The sequence below is a fragment of the Platalea leucorodia genome, assembly GCF_965183815.1.
Source record: "Platalea leucorodia genome assembly, chromosome: 5".
NCBI classification, from domain to species: Eukaryota; Metazoa; Chordata; class Aves; order Pelecaniformes; family Threskiornithidae; genus Platalea; species Platalea leucorodia.
In genome coordinates this window covers 91,487,514-91,508,198 of record NC_138827.1, presented here as the reverse complement: position 1 = coordinate 91,508,198, position 20,685 = coordinate 91,487,514, and the positions used below count along the sequence as shown (strand labels likewise).

Below are 20,685 nucleotides of genomic sequence, written 5' to 3'. Positions count from 1 at the left end.
ATAGCTTTCATTTTCCTCCATTGCTTGGTCAAATGTGCTTCAGATCATGCCAAAGCCTAGAGGACAGGGAGCGATGCCGGCAGTATGGAGGCAGGTCCAGCCAGACAAGAGCTTTGCAGAGGCTGGGAAGCCGCAAAGAACTGCGTTTTCCCTCCGCATTTCCCATACCGTTTATCGTCAAGGGGAAGTTTACTTCTTCCTCTACAACTTGGGCTCAAAGCAGTGTCTCCCCTCACCCTGAGTGCACGCAGTGTTTGAAAAGGGAGATCTCCAGGTCTGTGTGCCTGAAGACTTTATTTATTCCCCTCCCTGGAGGGAGAGAGGTGCTGGGGAGGGATGCAGGGCCAGGCTGGGGCAGCTCCCTCCTCTCCTGCTGCCTCCTCATCCTCCCTCTGCCTGTTCAACAAGCCCAAGCTGGGGAATGTGTTTGCCACCGGCTCTCTGAGCATCTGTGTTTTTGGCAATAAACGATGGGTTGAGACTTCCCGAGCTCTGCTGCTCCTTCCCTGGCTCCGCTGCCCGCTCTGCCCCGGCCCAGCATGAGATGCTCTCCTGCCCCTGGAGCGTCGGATCCGGCCGCAGCGGCAGGAATAACTGGTGCCCATGTGGAGCTGCTCTGCGTGTATCTCACAGGCATAAAATTATCTCTATTTTTATACAAAGGGTGAATGAACTATGCTCAGTTAAGGGATAAATCCCAGCTAAATTTAAACTTCCTGTTTTAAGGCTGCTAAACGTCTTTTTTTATTTTATTTTAAAAAAAGACACTAAGTGGCTTATGTACAAATAGGTATTTATAAATTTTTACTTAAATAATACGCTCAAGAGTGCACAGGTAGGAACCTGAACTACAGCAGCTAATTTTTTGAAGGTTTGGGTCATCCATGGTTCTCCAGCTGCCGCTTCCCCGAGCTGCCCGGCAGCACTGGGTGCTCCCAGCCCCTACGAAAAGGGCGGTCGTGGCTCACTGTGCTGCCACAGCCATCGCAGGGGTTTGCCATCACCAGCCCTTAGTTCGAACAAGAAATAAACTGCAAAATCCCCAGCTGTGGCTTGGAAAGCCTCAGCCCCTGCAAGCAAGGCCCTGCTGATACAGGAGCATACCTGCGGGCACCCTGGGTCTGCGGGCAACCTGCAGGACCTCTTGCATTCTTGGTGGCCACATCTGCAACCTGCCCATAGCCAACAGCTGAGCCTATGGTCCCTTTCCTTTTTAACGCATATACTGTCCCAACAGCAAAAAGGGATTTTTAACTACTCTGCTTCCCAAATCTGGGGTGCGCAGCCGGCTCCGACAGCATCTTGCATGCCTGCTCCACTTTCCTCGCCGGCCCAGACCCCCCCTCCATGAGATGGCTGTAAAAGAGCTGCTGGAAAGCTCCCACACAGAAATAAACCATTTACAAGCTCCCGTGGCCTCGTACGTAGGGCCAAGGTTAACAGTGGAGAGGAAACCTGGCTGCAGAAGAGAAACCTGTTGCATCTGAAGGCTGGAAGGAGGAAATTTTTCTTTAAATGACCCATGCGAGGCTTAAAACGCGGCTCAGCAGGGATGGTGTCGAGCGAGGCAGCAGGGAAGCCGGCAGTGGAGCGGGTGAGGATGCTGCCCACAACCTCTCGCTCAGCATCCCCCCATCCATGGGGCTGCTCTGGCCCTGCTGAGGCACCCAGGGATTTTGTGGGTGACCTCAACAGACCCAACGCCCCGCACCCATCCAAGGGTTAGCTACCAAAATCGTGACTTCAGCTGGGATTTGAAGCACTTGCAGCCAGTGCGAGCCACCCTCACCTCCCCGCCTTGCTCTGCTGGGGCAGGACTCACAGGATCCTGGACAAAACTCCTCTTGAGGACAAGAGTTTTGGGGGTGGATGAGAAAAAAGCATTTCTGTGGGGCTCTTGATCTACAGTGACAGCCACCATGTTCTACAAACTCCATTGGCGTTATTACGTGGGAACAGAGAATTGAAGGTAAATTGGTTTCTCCCCCCAAAACCCAGCCCCACCACACCCAGGGCTGTGCTCTGGTGGTGTCAATCCCATATTTGTGCTTTCACCCCCTCAGCTCAACCCCTCCATGCCCTGACTCGTGCTGTGCTCACAGCATGCTCGTGCAGGACCGCGGGCTCAGCACCATCATTCATCCCAGGGATATTTGGGGGCCCTGCGGAGGAGAAGCAAATGGACAAATTCAGCTTGTAGATGTTGCTGATGCAGAAGAGCGGTGGGGTTTGTTATTTATGTATTTATACCCACCGAGCATGTTATTTACTTATTTATATCACGGGTTTGCTTGAGGTCTCAAAGCAAAACGTCAGCCCTGGCAGTTTTGTACCGGCGCGCATGGTGGGGATCTTGACTTGGCAGTCGTTTGCACTGCGGAGTGGAGAAGCCAGGGCAGATGAAAGAGTTAAATATGGAAACGAGATCCAGAAATATAGCAGTAACCGGACAAAATTCTTTGGAGACAAATTGTTCTAAACTAGCTCAGGCTGCGATTCTGTTATCTGCTCTGCAAGAAAGGTCAGAGCAGGAATATCTCTTTTTTTCCCCCTCCTTCTTCTCCTAGGAAGCTAAAAAGAAGAGCACAAAGCCCACTGCAAGTTTATTCAGGACTTTGTGTCCTTGAACCATTAGCTCGTAGGTACAATTTAACTGCCACATCACTCATCTTGGCCCTGATTAGACCCAGATGAACACTTTCAATATTAATACTCGGATGATTTAATAAAGCTGCACAAGCAGTAAAAGTAACAATACACTTCCATAAAGGGGTTCCAGATGTTGCCAAGGCAAATGCTAAACATCAAAATACAAACTTCAAAAAAAAAAAAAAAAAAAAAGACCAAAAAAAAAGCTGGATAAGCAAAACTTGGAACAAACTATAAACTAATTAAATGTGGGTTGAGTTTTCCAAAAATAAATTGAAGCCATAAGGATGTGATGTGAGCCAATAAATAGTACAGTTAGTCAAAGTTATTGTGGAATGACAGTTGGAAAGATGGTTTGAAGTCACCGATAGGTGGGCTCACAGTGAGCTTGGCTTCCTATCAATAGGAAGGCTTGTTCTCTTGTGCACAAGAACAGGATCAGGTCTTCTAGTATCTATAACTGGGACCCCAGAGAGGTTACTGAGAGAATACGAGCTGATTTTCAAGTAGAGGAATAAAGTAAAAAACTACACCAAAAGTGCCTGAGTGTCTCCTGCAAGAGCAGCAGGAGTGATACCACCACCCAAGGACATCAGGATATTTATTCATGTGTGTTGGGGCAGCCCTCCAGCCTCTCGTTGCCCACAGGGCATCCACGCTCCCTGCTTGGCCACCTGCAAGGCCCATTGAAGCAACACCACCGTAGTCAATAACCCACCCTCTTCTCCCATAAAAGAGTCATCTAAAACAGCTCTCCAAGAGAATTTCGTACCAGTTCTGTCACTGCAGCCGCGGAAGCACTCAGCTCCCAACAGATGAGCTTTTTGCTCACTTGCCAGGTGCTCAGCTGCCAACGGTGACTGCAGCTGTAAGAACCCAGCAGGATAAATAGGGCTCTAATTAGCTCATTTCTACCAGTGCAGCCCCAGATAGCAGGTAGGTCATCCACCACCTAACTTTGACTCCAGCTTTCTGCTCACTGCGGTCCCCAAGGAGGGTGAATCACTAAGGAGCAAGCCTGGGGTGCACAGAGGTGGGGGCACGGTGCATTTGTTACAGGGAAGGAGAAGGCGCTTTGTAGCCAAAGCAATGGCATCTGCATGCAATGTATTTTCGCTGCGGGGCAGAAAGAACAGTTTTAGTTCTCAAATATTCTCCCTGGCGTGCTGTCTTGCGACAACTAAACACCAGATGGGCTCAAGGAAAAGCGCTTGGTGTGAGATGCTAAGGCACTTGCACCCCTCCAGCTCTCTCCCTCCCAAGGTGGAAGGGGACCTTCCACAATTTAAGGGCAATTCGCCCTTAAATTGCTTTTATTTTTGAAGGACAAAACCGGATAATTTTGAGGTCATAAATGCTTTACAGTGAGGTCTACCCCCTCTTTTCTGTGTATCTTTAAGCACCTCGGGGTGGAGCTGATGCTAACTCAGCAATTGCAGAGGGCTTCCCAGCTTGCCGTTACTGCAGCAGCTCTGGGAGCTCTCTGCATCATCTTTTCCATGCAGGTCAGTCAACCTATAATCCTCAGGCTTTGCACTCGGAGAGACTAAGGACTGGGAGATTAGCTGCCGTGCTGTGCGGCTTTCTCTAACCAGCAGCACGCTTAAATGTAGGATTTGGGAGCACCTGTATCTCAACCCTGCAGCCACATCGCTCCTGGAAATCCCGGGGTAGGTGCCCTGATGGAAACCCAACCTGCGCCGAGACCCACTTTCCCACCTGGGTGAGCCCGGGCTCAGCGGCGAGTCCTTCGTCCACCACCGAGTTCGGGATTAGGCTTTGCCTTGGGCTTTCATCCACGGCTAATGACATGACTGCACAATAACAGAGCCTCTCATAAAATTATTATGAGAACAAACAAATTCCTTTCCTATTATATACAGTACTTGTTTTTAAGGTTAAAACAACAGCAGGGCTGATGGGCTCTGCTGTCTTGCTGACCCATGTCTTCACTATGAAGACATTTCTTTGCTATGAGGGTGGTGAGGCACTGGAACAGGTTGCCCAGAGAAGTTGTGGATGCCCCATCCCTGGAAGTGTTCAAGGCCAGGCTGGATGGGGCTTTGAGCAACCTGGTCTAGTGGAAGGTGTCCCTGCCCATGGTAGGGGGGTTGGAACCAGATGGTCTGTAAGGTCTCCTCCAACACAAACCATTCCATGATTCTCTGTGAGAACACTAGGACCTTGGTGTTCTCCATTGGCAGGTTACTCCTGAGCTGCCTCCTCCACGAAGCAACCATCAGTGCCATGGGTGGGCTACGTCAGGGTAATTCTTATGTCCCTGAGTTCCAGGAGATCCCATGCAGGGTCAGAAGTCCCCATTGCAACTGTCCAGCGTGACCTGTGTTACAGAGGTCCCAGATTTCCCGCAGTCAGCTCCGGCCTGAGCTAGATTTGATCTGTCGGGAAGTGCCCAGTCTTGCTGCGGCATCCCGCGGTGCTGCAGGATCTCCCCAGGACTAGACCTCAAGCTGTTGTAGTTTTATTTCAGATGCAGCTCGGCTTCCTTCACCTCAGTTCTGTTCTCCAGTGATGGGATCTGGTGCTACTTTCCACTGCTGAACCAAAGAGCTTTTTACTATCGGGCTGCTGTTCTCCATCCATGTGTTTTACAAACACTGTATCTTCATCTTCGTAGAAGAGGTAGGGCAGACCAAATGGAGCTGAAAAAACTTATTATCCTATTTTGTGTCCCTGGGAGGCACAAGCCCCCTGCTCCCGCAGGAAACCCAGCAGCGCTCATGCTGCATTCGGTTCAGAGGACCAGGCTCTGCCCGCAGGTATGTAGTCCCACATCGTCCTGCATAATAAATACTGTACTTGGCAGAGTACAGTATGGAGCAAGGAATGAGCCAGTAAAGTTTCCTGGTGAATAAAAAGGGACTGATTTTGATTGCGTTAGACATCAGTGTTTCCTGGTGCCAGAAAGACATGCAGTATACATTTCTGGTTTGCTTGGACCTTCTTCAAACAGGCTGGTAACTGACTTATTCCACCACTTATTTTTCCTTTGTGAAAATATCCCTTTAAATTAAGTGTTTAGCAAATACTGCTTAGTCCCATTACAAAGTAAATTGGGTATGGATCGTACCAACAGACTTCTCCAATCTCTTTCAGATGCTTAAATTACATCATGATCTAACTTCACCCCAGGGAGAGACGAGCTCTGCAGAATATTGTCCGTCCTTCTGCTTTGGTAATCTCCGGTATTTCTTGGGTACCTTTCGCAAGTTGTCTACGTGTTGGCGCACTGACTCTGTTTTTGGGGCGTTGGGACATTTCGTACAGAGGTACCCCAGGGTCGTGCCCCAAAACAGCTGGCTGGGCAAGCGGGATGGCCGGTGCTCGCTGGGGAGGATTTGGCCGGAGCGGTTTCTCCTTGATTTCGGTCAGTTGATGTCCGTGCCTGTGGGCAAGGACAGGGGGAGCGCCCCTGACCCCACGCTCCTCTGTCTGCCCTTGGAGCTGCTTATCTCCTCCATCCACCGCGACATCCCATCTTGCTCATGCCCAAGGCACTGAAATTAGGCAACACCAGGGACCCTTCTCCTCCACCCGCAGCAAGATGCTTCCCTTCCAGGAGATCTCAAGTTTCCTGCCCCAGATTTCACTTTCTGTCCCCAAAAGCTGCTTCTTGCTGGGACAATCCGCGCTCCATCCCTCCGGGCCCTTGTTTGTCCGGTCTGGGTGCTGGTGCAGGGTCCTGCTGGTGCCCGTGGCCGGCGCGGGCTGGCAGGGAGCAGGCGTGCTGCCGCAGGATGGCTGGGCTGGCGGGGACGCCTGCGACGGGAGGGCTGCACGGGCAATTATCTGCCATATTGTGCTTTTGCTTGTGTTTAAAAACAACAACAGCTCAACTGACTCATAGATCCTACGGCCTCTGAGTCATTTTTTATTTCTGGATTTCACTGCTCTGCCCTTTGCAATGAAGGGAGTTGCATGTGCGCGCGCGCACACACATCAAGTTCACATTTGTTTTTCCCCTATAAAAACAAAACGATTTCCATACCATTAATGAAACAGAAATGATTTGACTTCGCGTACCCTGGCTTTTATTTTCCATTGTATAAACTCTGCAGATGAAATAATGATGGTTGTAAAGTAAACCTCTCTTTTTTTTTTCTTTCCTTTCCCTTTCCAGGCAGCCTCTTTTCGAAATAGCAATAGGGAGTCACTTACAGACTTGGCTTGCGCTGAGCCTGTAGTAATTAACCCCTTCGTCCCCAGCTTTTTCTCTGTTGGTATTTAACCACAGCGTGGGCAAAGGCAGCAGCAGGTCTCCCCTGGGACTAGAAGCAAAGCGGGGAAGCAGAGCAAGCAGGGAAATGTGGGAAAGGAGGAGAAGAGCTGGTCCGTGCAAAGCAGTGGAGGGTGCTTGGGGCGATGCAGCCATGGGTTGGACAGCTTTCCTGGGAGAGCTGGGGTGCTGGCACTGCAGAGCCGGAGGTACCTGCACTCTTCCTGCACCCCGCTTTTTTTGGGTGCAATTCAGCACCACTGTTCTGTGTTTAGCCTGGCAGCCCCGTCCTGGGTCGTCTCCCTTCCTTCTCGCTCCCCAGGGACCACCAGCGCTGACATCTCAGCGCAACGTCCTCTCCCCTCCACACCACCACTGCAGAAACAATCTGCAGTAAATAACTTAATCACCAAATCTTGCTCTTTCTGTTTACAGGGCCATTATGATTTTACAAAGTACCCAGAGGAAAATTAATAGGGTGAAGTAATACCTTACACGAGCAGCAGATACAGCTGGAGCTGGGTGCGCGAGCACGTGCCTGCCTTGCCCTGCGGGACGGGGTGAGCTGCCCTCCCCGCGGAGAGTGTGAGCTCCGCTTTTCGATATACCCTTACCATTACACATGGTCTGCCCGGGCAATCTGTCTATCTTCAAGGCTTATAAACATGCCACAAGTATTTTTCCTAATCGCATCTATCACGCAGCCGCACAGCCCTGCATCCCCCCAGCATCGGTTCAGATGCTTCGCCAATGCCTGGCCCGGGCGGGTTAGTGACACCGGCTGCGATACTGTTACTTTTCTCAGACTGGGTGATGTGTTTTATATTATTTCTCTTGGATTTATTAAGCATTATGTAACCAGCTAACCAATCCCGCATGCAACGCAATCGCGGCTGATTTCATGTCAGTGGAAAGTAAACAAAAAAAATGTTCTGAAGTGGCTGAACTGAAATTCATTTCCACATGCAAAGCAATTCCTGGAGGATCTTCCCCATCTCCAGGCAGCTACTTTGCATCCAGGCTCTCATGCAATCCATTAGAAAAGAGTTACGGCAAAATTGCATGTTGTACATGACTGAGCGTTATAAGCAAGTCCTCTCTCTTTACTCTCTGCATGAAATGATTAAGGTAAAGTTTATTTTACTTAATTATTTTTAAGTATCTTTGCGAATTTCTGCTGCTCCTTGAAACATATTATGCTGGCATATTGTTTCTCTTTTAGCTGGAGAATTCCTTCAAATGTGAAAATTTCTTGCCAAAGAAAGTTTGGCATTAAAGATTGAAAAAACAAAGCAAGCCAGCCCTGCAGCCCGGAGGTCCCGAAGCCCAGCAGGACCCAATGTGAGGGGGAGGATGCTCTGCCCTTGCGCAGCTTTGGAAGGACTGTAAGTACCAGGTGAGGCAAAAACTATATCCCCATTAGACTCTGAACTCAAGCTCTTTCAGGAGCATTCTTCTTTCTGGTGTTACAGACAACGTCCTTCCCATTAACACCAGTTTGCACCCTGAGACATTGAGCTGAGGGTGGGGGAACACTGACTAGATAAAACACAGACCTAGTGGCTTTGTACCATTTTGTTTGGTTTTCTCAGTGTCTTTGAAACATTCAGCAATGTCTGAAAATGTTGTGTGTATTTCTGAATCCATTTCACCAATACACTTAACCTTCACTGAAACATCGGTAAAGTCGGTGGCTGGGGGATGCCTGGTTACGTGTTATTTGCATTATTTTGCAGTAAGCCCCTAAGGCACCCACGCACCTGCTTCACCCGGGCGAGGAGCTAAGTCTACGTGAAGCTGAATTGCTGAATTAGGCCTGGCTGGGCTGATGGATCGTGTAACAGTGTTTGCCACTGGGCTGCAATCTGAACATCAAGGTGGCACCAAGCCATGATCCCAGGGGAAGACGATGGGCTGTGAAGGGGCAGGACGGGACAGGCCTGAAGGCTGGTGGGCGAGTTCACAGCTCCATGTGGGTGTCACCACTGCACCCGGCCTTGTGCCGACTCACTAGGTGAGCAAAGTCATCCTAAGACCAGGAGGGAACCCACAAGTTAGGGGTTTGTCCACCATTCTGGAGGCTCGCTTATCCCTTCAGGAGATGAGTAGAGACGAGGTCTGCAGGAGCACTTGATGCCCCACAGCCCTCATTGAAAAGGTGGCCCGAGGCAGGGTTGAGGGTTAGCGCAGGAGTCCCTCAAGCCGCACAGGACAGCAGCTTAACACAGGGTTTTTTCACTCCCTAAGTGCCAAGTGCGTGCTGGCTGTTGTGGGTTGCTGTGTAATTATGGCCGGTACCTCCAGAGCCGCTACCATGCCAGGCAAAAACTGCCCTGGCAGACAAAAGCAGTTGTAAGGTTGCCCAGTAATAACTGTACTTATCCCATTAAGCATTTGGCAGCTGCTGGTTAAGTACTGGGCTATGAAAGTCAAACGCGAGGAGCTACGATGCAAACGAAGGCTCCCCGTCCTGTGTCTGAAGGTGCAACACGATCTCAGCTGGCAACAAGTCCCTTTTATTGCACCTATCACCCCTATTCCTTTCTCTTTCGTATCTTTTGCTGGCCTTCCCACTCGCACGTGGCATTGGAAAAGCCCTGAGAGAGCAAGCGAAGCCGGCAGTGAAGCCTGAACAAAGTGTTTGGGGTCTGGGAGGGGAACCCCCCCACAGCTGGGGGTCAGCCCAAGGAAAAAACATATATACACCCAGTCCCGTGCGGTGACCTCCATCAGCACCATCGCGGCCCCACCGCCACAGCAAATCCCACCAGCCCAGACGGCGCGTGAGGGGAACATGCTGTTTCTCCCGGCAGGTGGAAAGCTCAGCAATTTATTAAAGGTCTGAGGAGGGAGAAAACTGCTGAGGACAATGTTCATAAGCAATTTTAGCAGCTCTGCTGGCACCTCTGCTTATCTGGGGCTTTGCAGGGTACAGCCATGCATTAGTGTATGCCATGGCGTGGTGTGCGTAGGCTGCTGGTGGGATTTGCAGAGGGCTACGCTAGCATGTCCCCCGTAGAAAGTGCCTTCTGATGAGTGGGGATTTGCACGCCATGTTTTCAGGGGGCTTTGACATTTCAGCCCTTTGAAGAGCGCTTTGCAGTGAGCCGGTTTTGACTAAATCTTGGTCTTAAAAATGAGTCCCTTTTTCCCACCTCCCACATAGCTTGGGAGAAGGAGTCACAGCCTGGCCACGCACGGGTGGTTTGAGCTCATCTTGTCGCAAGTCGTTGCAGAAATTGCTGAGGATTTAACAGCACTTGCAAGTCTGGGAGCTGAACGGCAGAAGGTAAGAGTCAACTGACTCCATAATGCTGTTGCCATCGTTTTTGCTGGTCTTGTTTCTCCAGAGCCATCAACAGTGTATCCTATACCTGGTTTATTTAACTGCAGCTTCTGCATCTCATTTTCAGGAAGACCCAGCAGAGATGAGTCCTTCTCTCCACATAGAAAAAGTAGCACCAATCAACATAACAGCAAAAGCAAGTGAGCTGCAAGTCGGTTGCAGACGTTGCTATGTCTTGACTACTGCAATCCAAGTAAAATTACTGCACAGCAGTTTTTTTTTTACTATTATCATCATATTATACTCTGGAATTCAGTTTTGTGTGTATTTTTCAGGCTCTGCAGGAATCCTGGATCTCTGTGAATAGATGGAAGTAAAATTTAAAGATATCGTCCAAAGAGGTAAACATGTCAGAAACATTATCTGGGTCACATTTGGGCAACAGGGTTCGCTCTGTTTTAAGTGCAAATGGTTTACTGATGATTTAGATGAACTTCCTGAGGAGTGTTTGAAATTCCTGGCACATGTTCGATTTACCATCTGCTAGAAGGACTTTGATGAGCCCACAAAGAGACGTTAGACTAGAGCTGCTCTTCATATCTTGGGTGGACTTTTCATGATTGACTAGTTTGTATTTTTTTGCATTTGTATGATTTTGATTCCCGAAGAGAAGCAAGGCTTGCAAGGGGCTGTGCGATGAGCTGCCGGGACAGAGATGCTCTGTTAATTCTCCATCAATGTGCTGTCATCAAGTTGTTCCAGCACTGTCTGTTCTTTATGTCTGTTAAAATTATTACATAGAGTCGAGTTTTGCCCTCATTTAGACCGGATCTAACAGTAATTAAGTAATTTGTGCTGTCAGAGGGAACTTGAACTTGAGGCTAGCCTGGATTACAGGCGCTAAAAACTTTCTCGCTTTTCTTAAAGCGTCCCACATTTAGTGTGTAAATAGATGGTGTGTTCTTCTCTTTCATTTCTTCCTTGATCTCTTAAAAAAATATATTTTAAGGAGCTTGTCTTGTAACCTACCAAAAAGCACTGCCCAATAAGGTTGAATTCAACTTGAATATTTTCCATTTTTCTAAAGCAGAGGAGAGCTATGGCAGGAGGGCAGAGGGAGCAGGTTTTTGGAAAGGAATTTTTGCAGGAATGGGACCAAGAGTCCTGTTGGCAGGACTGAAGTGCTTTTTCTCCGCACATGAAAGTCACGGGAGCTTGCGCGTCTGCGCGATGCCTCTCCAGAGACCTCTCTTGCAGGAGAAGGAGAGGGTTCCCACAAGTCCCAGCCCCTCGGCAGAGCTGCAGCACAGCTCCAGGGAGCCTTGGCGGCTGGAGGGGACAAGCTGCAGGGGGTGAAGCCGCTCCTCCAGCATGGAGGAATGGCCAAAGAGGGAAATGTTCTTCATTCACCATCTCCGGCTCTGAGATCTCATCGTTTTGCAGTGGCGCACTGCCTTTTCAACTCAGCGTCCTGCCCCAGGATACCTCCTGAAACATGCCATGGCCTGAACATTGCTGAGCAGTACTTCTGCCCAAGAGCTGCCTCCCAAGACACAGCCTGTTGCACAGGTAATAGCCCTGGCGAGGGTGAAAAAAAAGCTTGTGATGCTTGTGATGCTCTTTTACAAACAGGTGAGCACAGAGCAAATATACAAAATGAGAGTAAACGTGTGCCGGGGAGATCTAACCCCCAAGCAAATACCCTGTGCCTCTGGTGGGAATGTCTGCGACCATTTTCTACCACCACCGAATGCCTTTTGACATATTAAAGACATGGCAGGAACTGAGCTCCCAGGGGATCCATTGGTCTTATTTCTGTGGATTCTTGTACCCTGGGTCTATTTGAAGACAGATGATTCATTCAACTGCTCGTTGCTTATGGCTCTGTGTGTCACTTCCTATTGTAAGAAGAGGGGTCTTGTTTGCTATCGTGGACTGGTTGGGGCTAATTTTGGGATAGATCTAGCATGGAAAAAATGCTTTACACAGCAAGACAGCAGCTGATTCAGTTTCTTCCACGGTGGATGCTGGTGTTCAGAGTCTCCCAGGCAGGAAGTTTTATCAAGCAACATCAGACAGATGTTCCTCATCGTGTCCCAGCTGCGTTGGCTGGTGACCTGCTCTGTCAAACACTTCTCAGGGGACATGGGCATTCATTCTGCACGGGTGGCATTTTATTAAATGATCGACCTGAAAACAGCAATGGATCTTCTTAAAGAAATATCTATACCTGTAATAGTTGTAAAGACCTGAGAAGGACTTGTAGTCATGGCACTCCCAAGAAGCGTTCCCGGGAAGGGGTCTGAGTTCCTGATTTTGCAGGAAAACAGAAGAAATTCTTCTCTGGTTTTCCAGTGCCAGGCACGGTATGAATTCACATTGGCAGTATCATTTTTCTGATGGGGTGCGCGGTGCGCCAAGGCAATGCAAGACACAGTCAAGCTGTTTTGGGATGGCTGAAGTGAGAAGGGGTCCCTATCAAAACCTCAGGGTTTTGCATTGTTGATCTAAGGAAAAGGCCCCTCTTAGTGGTGTAACAACCAGCAGGCCCGGAACTTCAGCAGATGTCTCTGAGTCTCCCAGAAACAAAGATATAAGAAAAATGTGTTGTTCCCAGAGAGAATATCCTCACAGGGGTGTTGGGGGAACTGAAAAGACTAGGAAATGCTCAGATATTAGGGCAAGGAGATGCCTTATCAATGATCGGATCACATCAGTCGGTGTCACTTCAGGTGACTGCTTCAGGGCCTAGCCCTGCCTGGACCAGGGCAATAAGCCAGCCCTGTTTGCTGACTGCCATGCTTGCTGGCACAAGCTCATCAGCATTGCTTTGCACGCAGAGCATGCATTAGGGTGTGATAGTCCTGGAGGCATGGACTCTCCAGCTCCCAGGCATGGTTAACGGTTGGACTTGATGATGTTAAAGGTCTTTTCCAACCTAAACAATTCTATGATTCTATGACTTGCCATCATACGTTGCAAGGGGAGGACAACAGCTCTTTGCAGGCTGAGTGAAAGCGGGCAGGCGTTTCCTTCAGACACCTTCAGGTCTCATCAGCACTGACTCTGGAGCCAGGGTGGAAGCTGCTGGGGATGGCTTTCTTTGGACCTCTGCTTACCCAGAAGAGCTGAAGTTTTGGACCTGGTGGAGAGTAAACAACATGGCGCTAAAGGGAACATCTCCATCGACAGCATGGCAAGGTGAGAGGTCTTGCCAGAGGCCCAGGTGTCCAGTATGAAGCTGCTTCAATCACTTCCAGAGTCATGGCCAAGGCGCGGGTTGAACTGGAGTGCGGGACACTGCAAAGTGGCGTCCAGCAGCTGCCGCCAGTGGAGCCACACATCAGGTCCCCATTACAGCTTGTTCCTGCTGATAGCTGCAAATTGCACAGCGGAAATGTTGAAAATTTATTATTATTATCATTATCATTATTATTATTTTATTTTTATTTTAATCTTGAGTCCAGCTGCAACTAATCCTGTCTAGTCAAGGGTAACACTTGGGTCGAGGTATATCCTCGGAGCTGCTAGAATCCACGTGGGTGATAGCCCTCTGTCCAGTGCAGACTGGCAGGCTGCGGTGTACAGCTGGACACATCAATTGCCCCAACGCCGAAATGCATTTGCTGTAGTATAAATCAGCTGCTGTCTGTCAGGCGTGTTCCTGGCTTATCAATGGGAAGCAAAACACTGCAGAGGAACAGCTCCATGAAAGGGTAAGTCCTGAAACGGCGTAATTGGTGGGAGCATGGGCTGCAAAGGGGGTTGCACGATAAGCAGGGTCTCCCACTTCTCCTAAAAGCTTGACAGCTACCAGCAGCTGGCAGGAGAGTTTTAGCCCTACATGGGCTATAACAAAAAGATGAACCAACTGACAAACAAGAAATACGACTCTGATGGACCTTACAGATCCTTTCCGGAGGCAGGGTCACAATGGTCATCTCTGAATTTGGGGATGTGCATGCGAGCAGGGCCAAGACAGCTTTCAGCCACCCCTTCATTTCCCCCTGAAGGTCCCTAAGGCAACGTTATCCCGCAGTTGGGGTCCAGAACGGAGATAATGTAGCTGTAATCCACAGGTTTGATAAGGCAGGCAGCCATCAGCGGTGTTATCTCCCCTTTACATGGAGGCCCCTTCCAGCACGAGGCTTTCACTTGGCACGCAGCGCTAAACACTGGATGTGAAAAGAGCAAAGTGTGTGGGAGCTGCTGATTTTGTCTCCTTGGTGGGACTGGTTTTTTTTAATAAAAAGATCAGATGTTGCGCTTCCTTGAAAACATGACAATCTATGGGAGAGTTCATTAGTTTATGGCAAGTTGCAACACTGTGGAACCCGGCTGAAAGCAAATGTTATTGCAAAGAGTTATCACTAAAGGGAGAGGAAAATAATGTCCTGAGGAAATAAACTCAACGGAGCAAAACATGGAACAGTATAAAGCTGTGGAGGACAGGCAGTAGAGTTGAATACTTTCTCAGAATAAAAGCCCCCAGTCACCTCTTTTTAATGCCAATGTTTGCTTTCTGCGTATTCAGTGAATATGTGGGATACATCTGTTCAGGACTCCATCTCTAATGGGAGTAACAAGTATCATGATTGCAGCTGGCTGAACTTTTTTACTACTAGTACACAAAAATGTCTTTGTGACCCTCATTAAATAGTGATAATACTAGTAAAACACCAGTAAAAACCAGCTTGTTTTTTGGTTTGGGTTTTTTGTTTGTTTGTTTGTTTTTCTCAAAAATGGTGTGTCTTTATTTCAAGTTCCATGGAATTATATTTCAAAAAGGACTTTCCTCCACAAAGCTCCCCACTAAAATACAGATTGGAGCAGCTTTAATGATGGCCAGCCTGTCTCCAGTCTGAGCAAAGCTGGGGATGCAAGGGGAGACGAAATGCTCGCTTTCATAAATCTGACATAGCTGTACACTGCCAGCTTTCCTAGCCTTCAGTTACTCTTACACCAAGGGCTGAAACTGTAGTATCAGGTTTGGAGAAGTGTAAAGGTGAATTCAAAATAATCCATCACTTGCCTGGCTGAGTCTCATGCCACTCGCCACACTCCAGAGGACTCCGGTTTTTCATTGTCAGGGTTTTTCTTGTGCTTTCCTCTTTTATTTCCTAACGGGAGAATCTGTTGCAACGTTGTTCTTATTTAGCCTCATGGTAGGATGCAGAAGTTTCTCCTTCAGGCAGTGGGATGCTGCACCTGCTCCCAACCCAGCTACCTGCACCCAGCCAACGTGGGGCCCTTGCGGCCTCTTGGTTTGTTTTGAGGTTGATAATTTCTTCCTTGGTGTTTTGGCCATCTTAAAATAACATCAAAGCAAAATATGGTGCTACTTGAGGATTGTCATAACCAACCCTGCAGCCCTGTGTCCTGGGGCGGGCAGCACCCACCTCCATGAGCTGTGTAGCCTGGGAGAAGGGGTCTGCTCCACTGCTCGGGCTCAGCCTTGGGCCTGCAAAGCCCCTTTCTGCAAATGGATGTGTTTGCCTGTGAAACGGAGGGTGACGCTTCCTTTGTCCTCTTCCTTCCCTCGTCCTCTCACCAGCTCAGGTTTCACCCCGTGTTCCTGAATTGCATGTGTGTTGGTCTTGGGGTGCAATCCCGATAGCTCCCCTGCCCGAGGAGCGGGCTGGTGTGTTGGTGGCGGTACGATCCCTGGTTTTAGCTCTGGTGACCTTAGAAATAAGAGGCTGACTTCTTGAACGAGCTGCCTGAGGAGCCTGGGATAGGTCAGAGATTTCTTGAGCAGATCAAAAGCCAGAGATGTTTTTCTGACAGCCCCGGAGCTCCCTGTCATGATTTATGAATTATATACGCTCTATATGTTTAGCTGAAGAGGCTCACTGGGGGAACAGGGTTTGTGCAAGCAGGAAAGAGCATGTGGCTTCAGAGAGCCACCATCTACCAAGAGATACCCCCTCGAATGCGCACTCTGCAGAGCCGTCACAGTGCCTTGAGGGACCGTGGCAAAGTGAGCCCAGGAGACTCACAGCAAAAAATATCAGGGTATTTTAGCGGGGCAGCATTTTAATGGGAGACCGAATCTGGGAAGCAGACCCAGACCCCAGAGGCTGGGAGCTCTGGACTTGGGGCAGCAGACCTGCAACCTTCCCTCATTTCACCAATCCTCTTTCTCTTTCTTTAGAGCTTCAGCAGTTCCCATGGGGTACAGCTCTCCCTTGGTAAGTGCTATGTGCCCTGGCAGATTTTGAGTTTCATGTCCTCTTTTGGAGGCTGGATGCCCAGAGACACTCTGCTGGGCTCCTGGGGCTCCTCATGCCCCGAGAGCTGTTGTCAAACCAGTGACACTTAGCTCACGTTCCTGAGGTTGTCTCAAGAGCTCAGAGAGCTGTGGTGCTTTTCTTCCCTCTCTGTGAGAAGAGATTTTGCTCAGCCCCATGCTTGCATGGCCTGACCCGAGCCCTATTCCTGACAGACACAGCACGAGGGAAACTTTCCCAATTCTGACGCAGAAGAGGGCAGGAAAACTCCTAATTACTAACTTTAAGGCTGTAGTGTTTCCATGTGCACAATACAGTAATCCCTATATTGTGTCCGTAACTTCTCGGTAATAGCCTACCAAGCAGATAGTCTTCCAGTCATTGAAGGCTTTTGAACAACTAAAATCCACCACCTTCTGAGCCTGAGTAATTACCTGCTGGAACAACTTTACTGTGTTGTGCTCTAACACAAAAGCGCCCAGTTTCAGCTTCCAGTGTGTAAATCTTGTTTTTCCTCTGTCCCATAGAAGAGGAAGCCCTCTGCCAGAAAGCATCTCTGCGGGACCTGGTTATAGATGATGACTAGCTCACCTCCCAGCTCTCTCCTGACCAAACTAAAGACACTGAAAGCCTTCAGCCCCTGCACTGGAAGACAGGTTTTCCAATCCTGAATGGTCCTTGTATTTTTTTGTCCTGGGCTAGGTATCCAGAACCGTGCCAGCTCTCTGCTCTGGAAGGATTCCCCACTCCCCTGCGCGAGGGTTTGCGTTAGCAGTGGTGCAACTACAGCTCCTGTCTGCACCTTCTGCTGAGAAAGCCATGTGAAAATGCTGCCCTCCAGCAGCCGCTGCCACTGGGGAGAAGTTTAAGGGTCGATATTTTGATGCCTTGCTAGGGCTGGCCAGGGAGAATTAGGGAAATCCAGTAGCTGAAATTTCAGCGGTCTGTCAGACTACAGTCCTTTTTTCCATTGCGCATGGATGAAAGCGGTCAGATGTGCTGTCTGATGACCGCTCAGCCATGCTGGTGATTAAAGGGATAGAGACGGGCAGCGTGGAGCACAAACTGGGGTCTCTGCTGCCCTGGTGTAAACTCTTAGGGAGAGCAGCAAAATCCCTAAAGACGCTCAGCTGGCCTCAAGTGAGTTATTCTGGGATACCCGAGATGCAATCCGGGCCATGTTCTCTATGGCAAGTCTTAAATCTCTGTGCTGAGAGGAGTGACTTTGCTGCTATCATCAAGCCAGTGCTGTCACTCTTTAAAGAGAGGCTGGATGAGAGGTGGGACTTGTTGCTTGAAGAATAACTGAACGTGTGTTTTCTGTTATTTTGGGGTGCTTGCTGTTCCCTTCTCTCTTAATGTCAATGCAAAGCGGGCTCCTGGGGTACTTTTACTGTCTCAGAATGGCTGTATGGTCGGTCTCAACATGATACACAAGGGAAGTGAATATAGCCCCAGAAAATGTATATCATTGTTGAGCTGAATCACAGAGAGCAAGCCTTGGCTTATTTTTTTTTTCCCCATACAGAGGCAAATTTTGTCATCATATCACTCACGTAACCTTTCAGATGAACTTAGTAATCATGATATGTTTTGGTTTGGCTTCTTTCAGATTAAACCCCTGCCTTTCAGAAAAAGGAAACCATAAGTTAAATAACTCCAAAATTAGGTATTTCTGAAGGATAATTAGTGGTCTTCTTTCTTACCAAAAACAACCCAAGACTGTGCTTTAAATAATACCTTGTAGTAATTCCTTCAGTTCTGCTCCAAATGGGATTAATTTAGCAGGATGTTGTCGGTATAGCATCCTACATTTCAAACCACACTTTAGGGTATTATCTACAATAATGAATACTATATATCTCCGCAACTTTTTGAAAAATCAACTAGACCTTATGTCCTAAATCCCCCCATCTGGGTCGCTTTGCTTCAACAGTTGCACCAAGGGTTGTATTTGCCTACTCACAAATTACCGACTGATCATATTCTTTCATTCCCTATTCCTGTAGATAGGGGGAACCATGTAAAGTGAATGCAGATACAGATCCCTGCCCCCAGCTATTTCATTTGGATGCAAAAATACTGGAATAATAATCCTCCTACTTCATCGCTTTCAGCAAAAAGCAATTTTAGTTGCATCGAAATTTCTATAGCGAGGGGAACAGGTCTGTGTTTGTAAAAGAGTTCACTGCAAAAAGTGCCATTGTCTGTGCAAATATATAAATATATACTATATAGGGATACATGTGTGTATACACATACATAGGCACTGTATATACAGAAAGACACACACACGTACTTAGGAGATGCGTACATAACACTCATTTATATACAAATCTATTCCCTGTTATGAAACAATCATCAAGATATAAACAAGAGAAGTTAAACCATGGCTGGGTACATTTTCAAGTGCTGCTGGAGGGTTTTATCTACAGTATTGAAGAAGTGCTATCAAAACCTAAACAGGGCACTTATTACAAAGAAATCTTTACGTAAGTGCTGGAAAGGTTTGCCGAATAACCAGATGTTGTTGCAAAGACACTTCTCCTCCCCCCTCTCCCCATTTCTTTCCTTCTTTAATAGTTCGATTAATTCTGCGCATAAACCGGGGCAGATAAAAGTTCTAAGCTGCAAACTTCACCACATCTGGACACTGTCGAAGCCAGATCGTTCAGCGGTGCACTTCAGTTGCTTTTAATCTCCCTCAATAAAATAAAAACTTCCAACAAGTAATGCTGACCTATATATATTTTTGCACTGTAAACACTGACATCTGCGAGCTGCTCCAAGCGAGCACGCAGCGCTTTCCACCAAGGCAAACGCTCGCCCTTCGTCGTAAGAGAAATGCACAGCTGATGCAGTCGTAGCGGCGTATTCTACTAAATTCTCAGCTATTTCCAATCCTCCGGCTAATTGCTGTCAGGGGAGAAATCAAAGATAAGCTATTTTGCTGGAGGAAGGAAAAATAAACGACCTCTCGGAGTATGTTGCTTAACGTTGTCTAACCAGAAACATTTTTCTACTCACAGAAGGAGAGCAGCAGTAGGGAAAGCAGACCCGGTCTCCTCCAGTAACCCATTTTCTGGATCCCGCCAGCGACCAGAAGCCCGGCTTCACGGCGTTGACCAATTCATCTTCCCTCGGTGCAGCCAGTCTCCTGCGTTTCTGCTGTCAAGCCTGGAGCCCCGAGTTTGCGAGGCTCCCAGCTAGGCTTGCCGGGAAGGCGGATCCAGCCGCTAAAGCCCAGCTGTGTGTGGGGTCCGCCCAGGAACTGCAGTTTATGAACAAACTAAGCCTGACTCTCCTCTCGCAATATATACAAATATGGGAGGGGGGAGAAGCCTGGCTCCGAGAAAGAGAGTTTGATTTTTTTTTTTTCCGATGACAACGCGGAGCTGCTCCCGGCTCCGTACGGCCCAAGGATCTTTGGAGGCGACCTAATGTCTACTGCATGCATCTAATCAAAAAGGCATGGGTAACCCTGCATGCCTCTCTCATCTGAATAAAACACGGAAGGTAATGCTTCGATATGCTGAGCTACCATTAATTTGCTACTTTTTTCCCCCCTTTTAGAAATTAACTCTATCTATCTTTTAAGTAAGTTTCAATGGGCTATATTTTTAATAGGCATAATTGGAAGGTTTAGGGCAGCTTTTTCAGAAAGACCACATCAATATCAGCTTAGCCTAAAGTAGGCGCTTTCGACCCATTAAAGCAGCAGGTTTTAAACATATATGTTTTCCTGAATCAGGGCCTAAAATAATAATATAGAGCATTTAAATAGCAGCTTTCTCCCCAAGATCTCAAACTGCTTTACAAAAACTTGTAAGAAATATTATCCCCACTTACAAAAGGGAAACTGTGAAACGTAGCAGAGATCTGACTTGCCTTGGTTGTTAACGCAATCAATCAGTGGCAAAAGGAGGAGTAAAATCCTCAAACTCTTGCCCTATGATCTACCCCAGTCCTTCAGAATGTGTTAAAATAATGATCAATGTAAGCGACGGTGGCAGAGAAAGAGATGTCGTTATTAAGTTTTTTTGCAGCCAAAATGCCTGCCCTAAGATGAGGCTAATTTTTTATAGTTATTAATAAATATATCAATCACTTTTTAATGCATACGCAGCATTCTAATTCTTTGAGTCTCCAGCTTTTTATTTACCCATTTTACTGCTCATCTTTTACTTCATTAATCAGTATGCGGTGGATACGCGGTGTATCTGTATATGCTTGTGTGTACGTGTGATCATTACCGGTGAGCATCTTGCTCCGTTGGACTTGAA

The 20,685-nt window shown here is 48.1% G+C and overlaps 1 protein-coding gene across 1 annotated transcript in view; it reads right to left on the bottom strand.

The window, feature by feature from the left end:
* Positions 1–19,510, bottom strand: part of LOC309590775 (TGF-beta receptor type-2-like) — a gene marked incomplete at its 3' end in the record, with an annotated part of 34,839 nt that extends 15,329 nt beyond the window's left edge. Inside the window, exon 1 of the mRNA XM_082312225.1 lies at positions 19,430–19,510. Coding sequence (XP_082168351.1) covers positions 19,430–19,481 — 52 coding nt within the window. The 5' untranslated portion in view covers positions 19,482–19,510. The remainder of the gene's footprint in view (positions 1–19,429) is intronic.
* Positions 19,511–20,685: the final 1,175 nt, after the last annotated feature.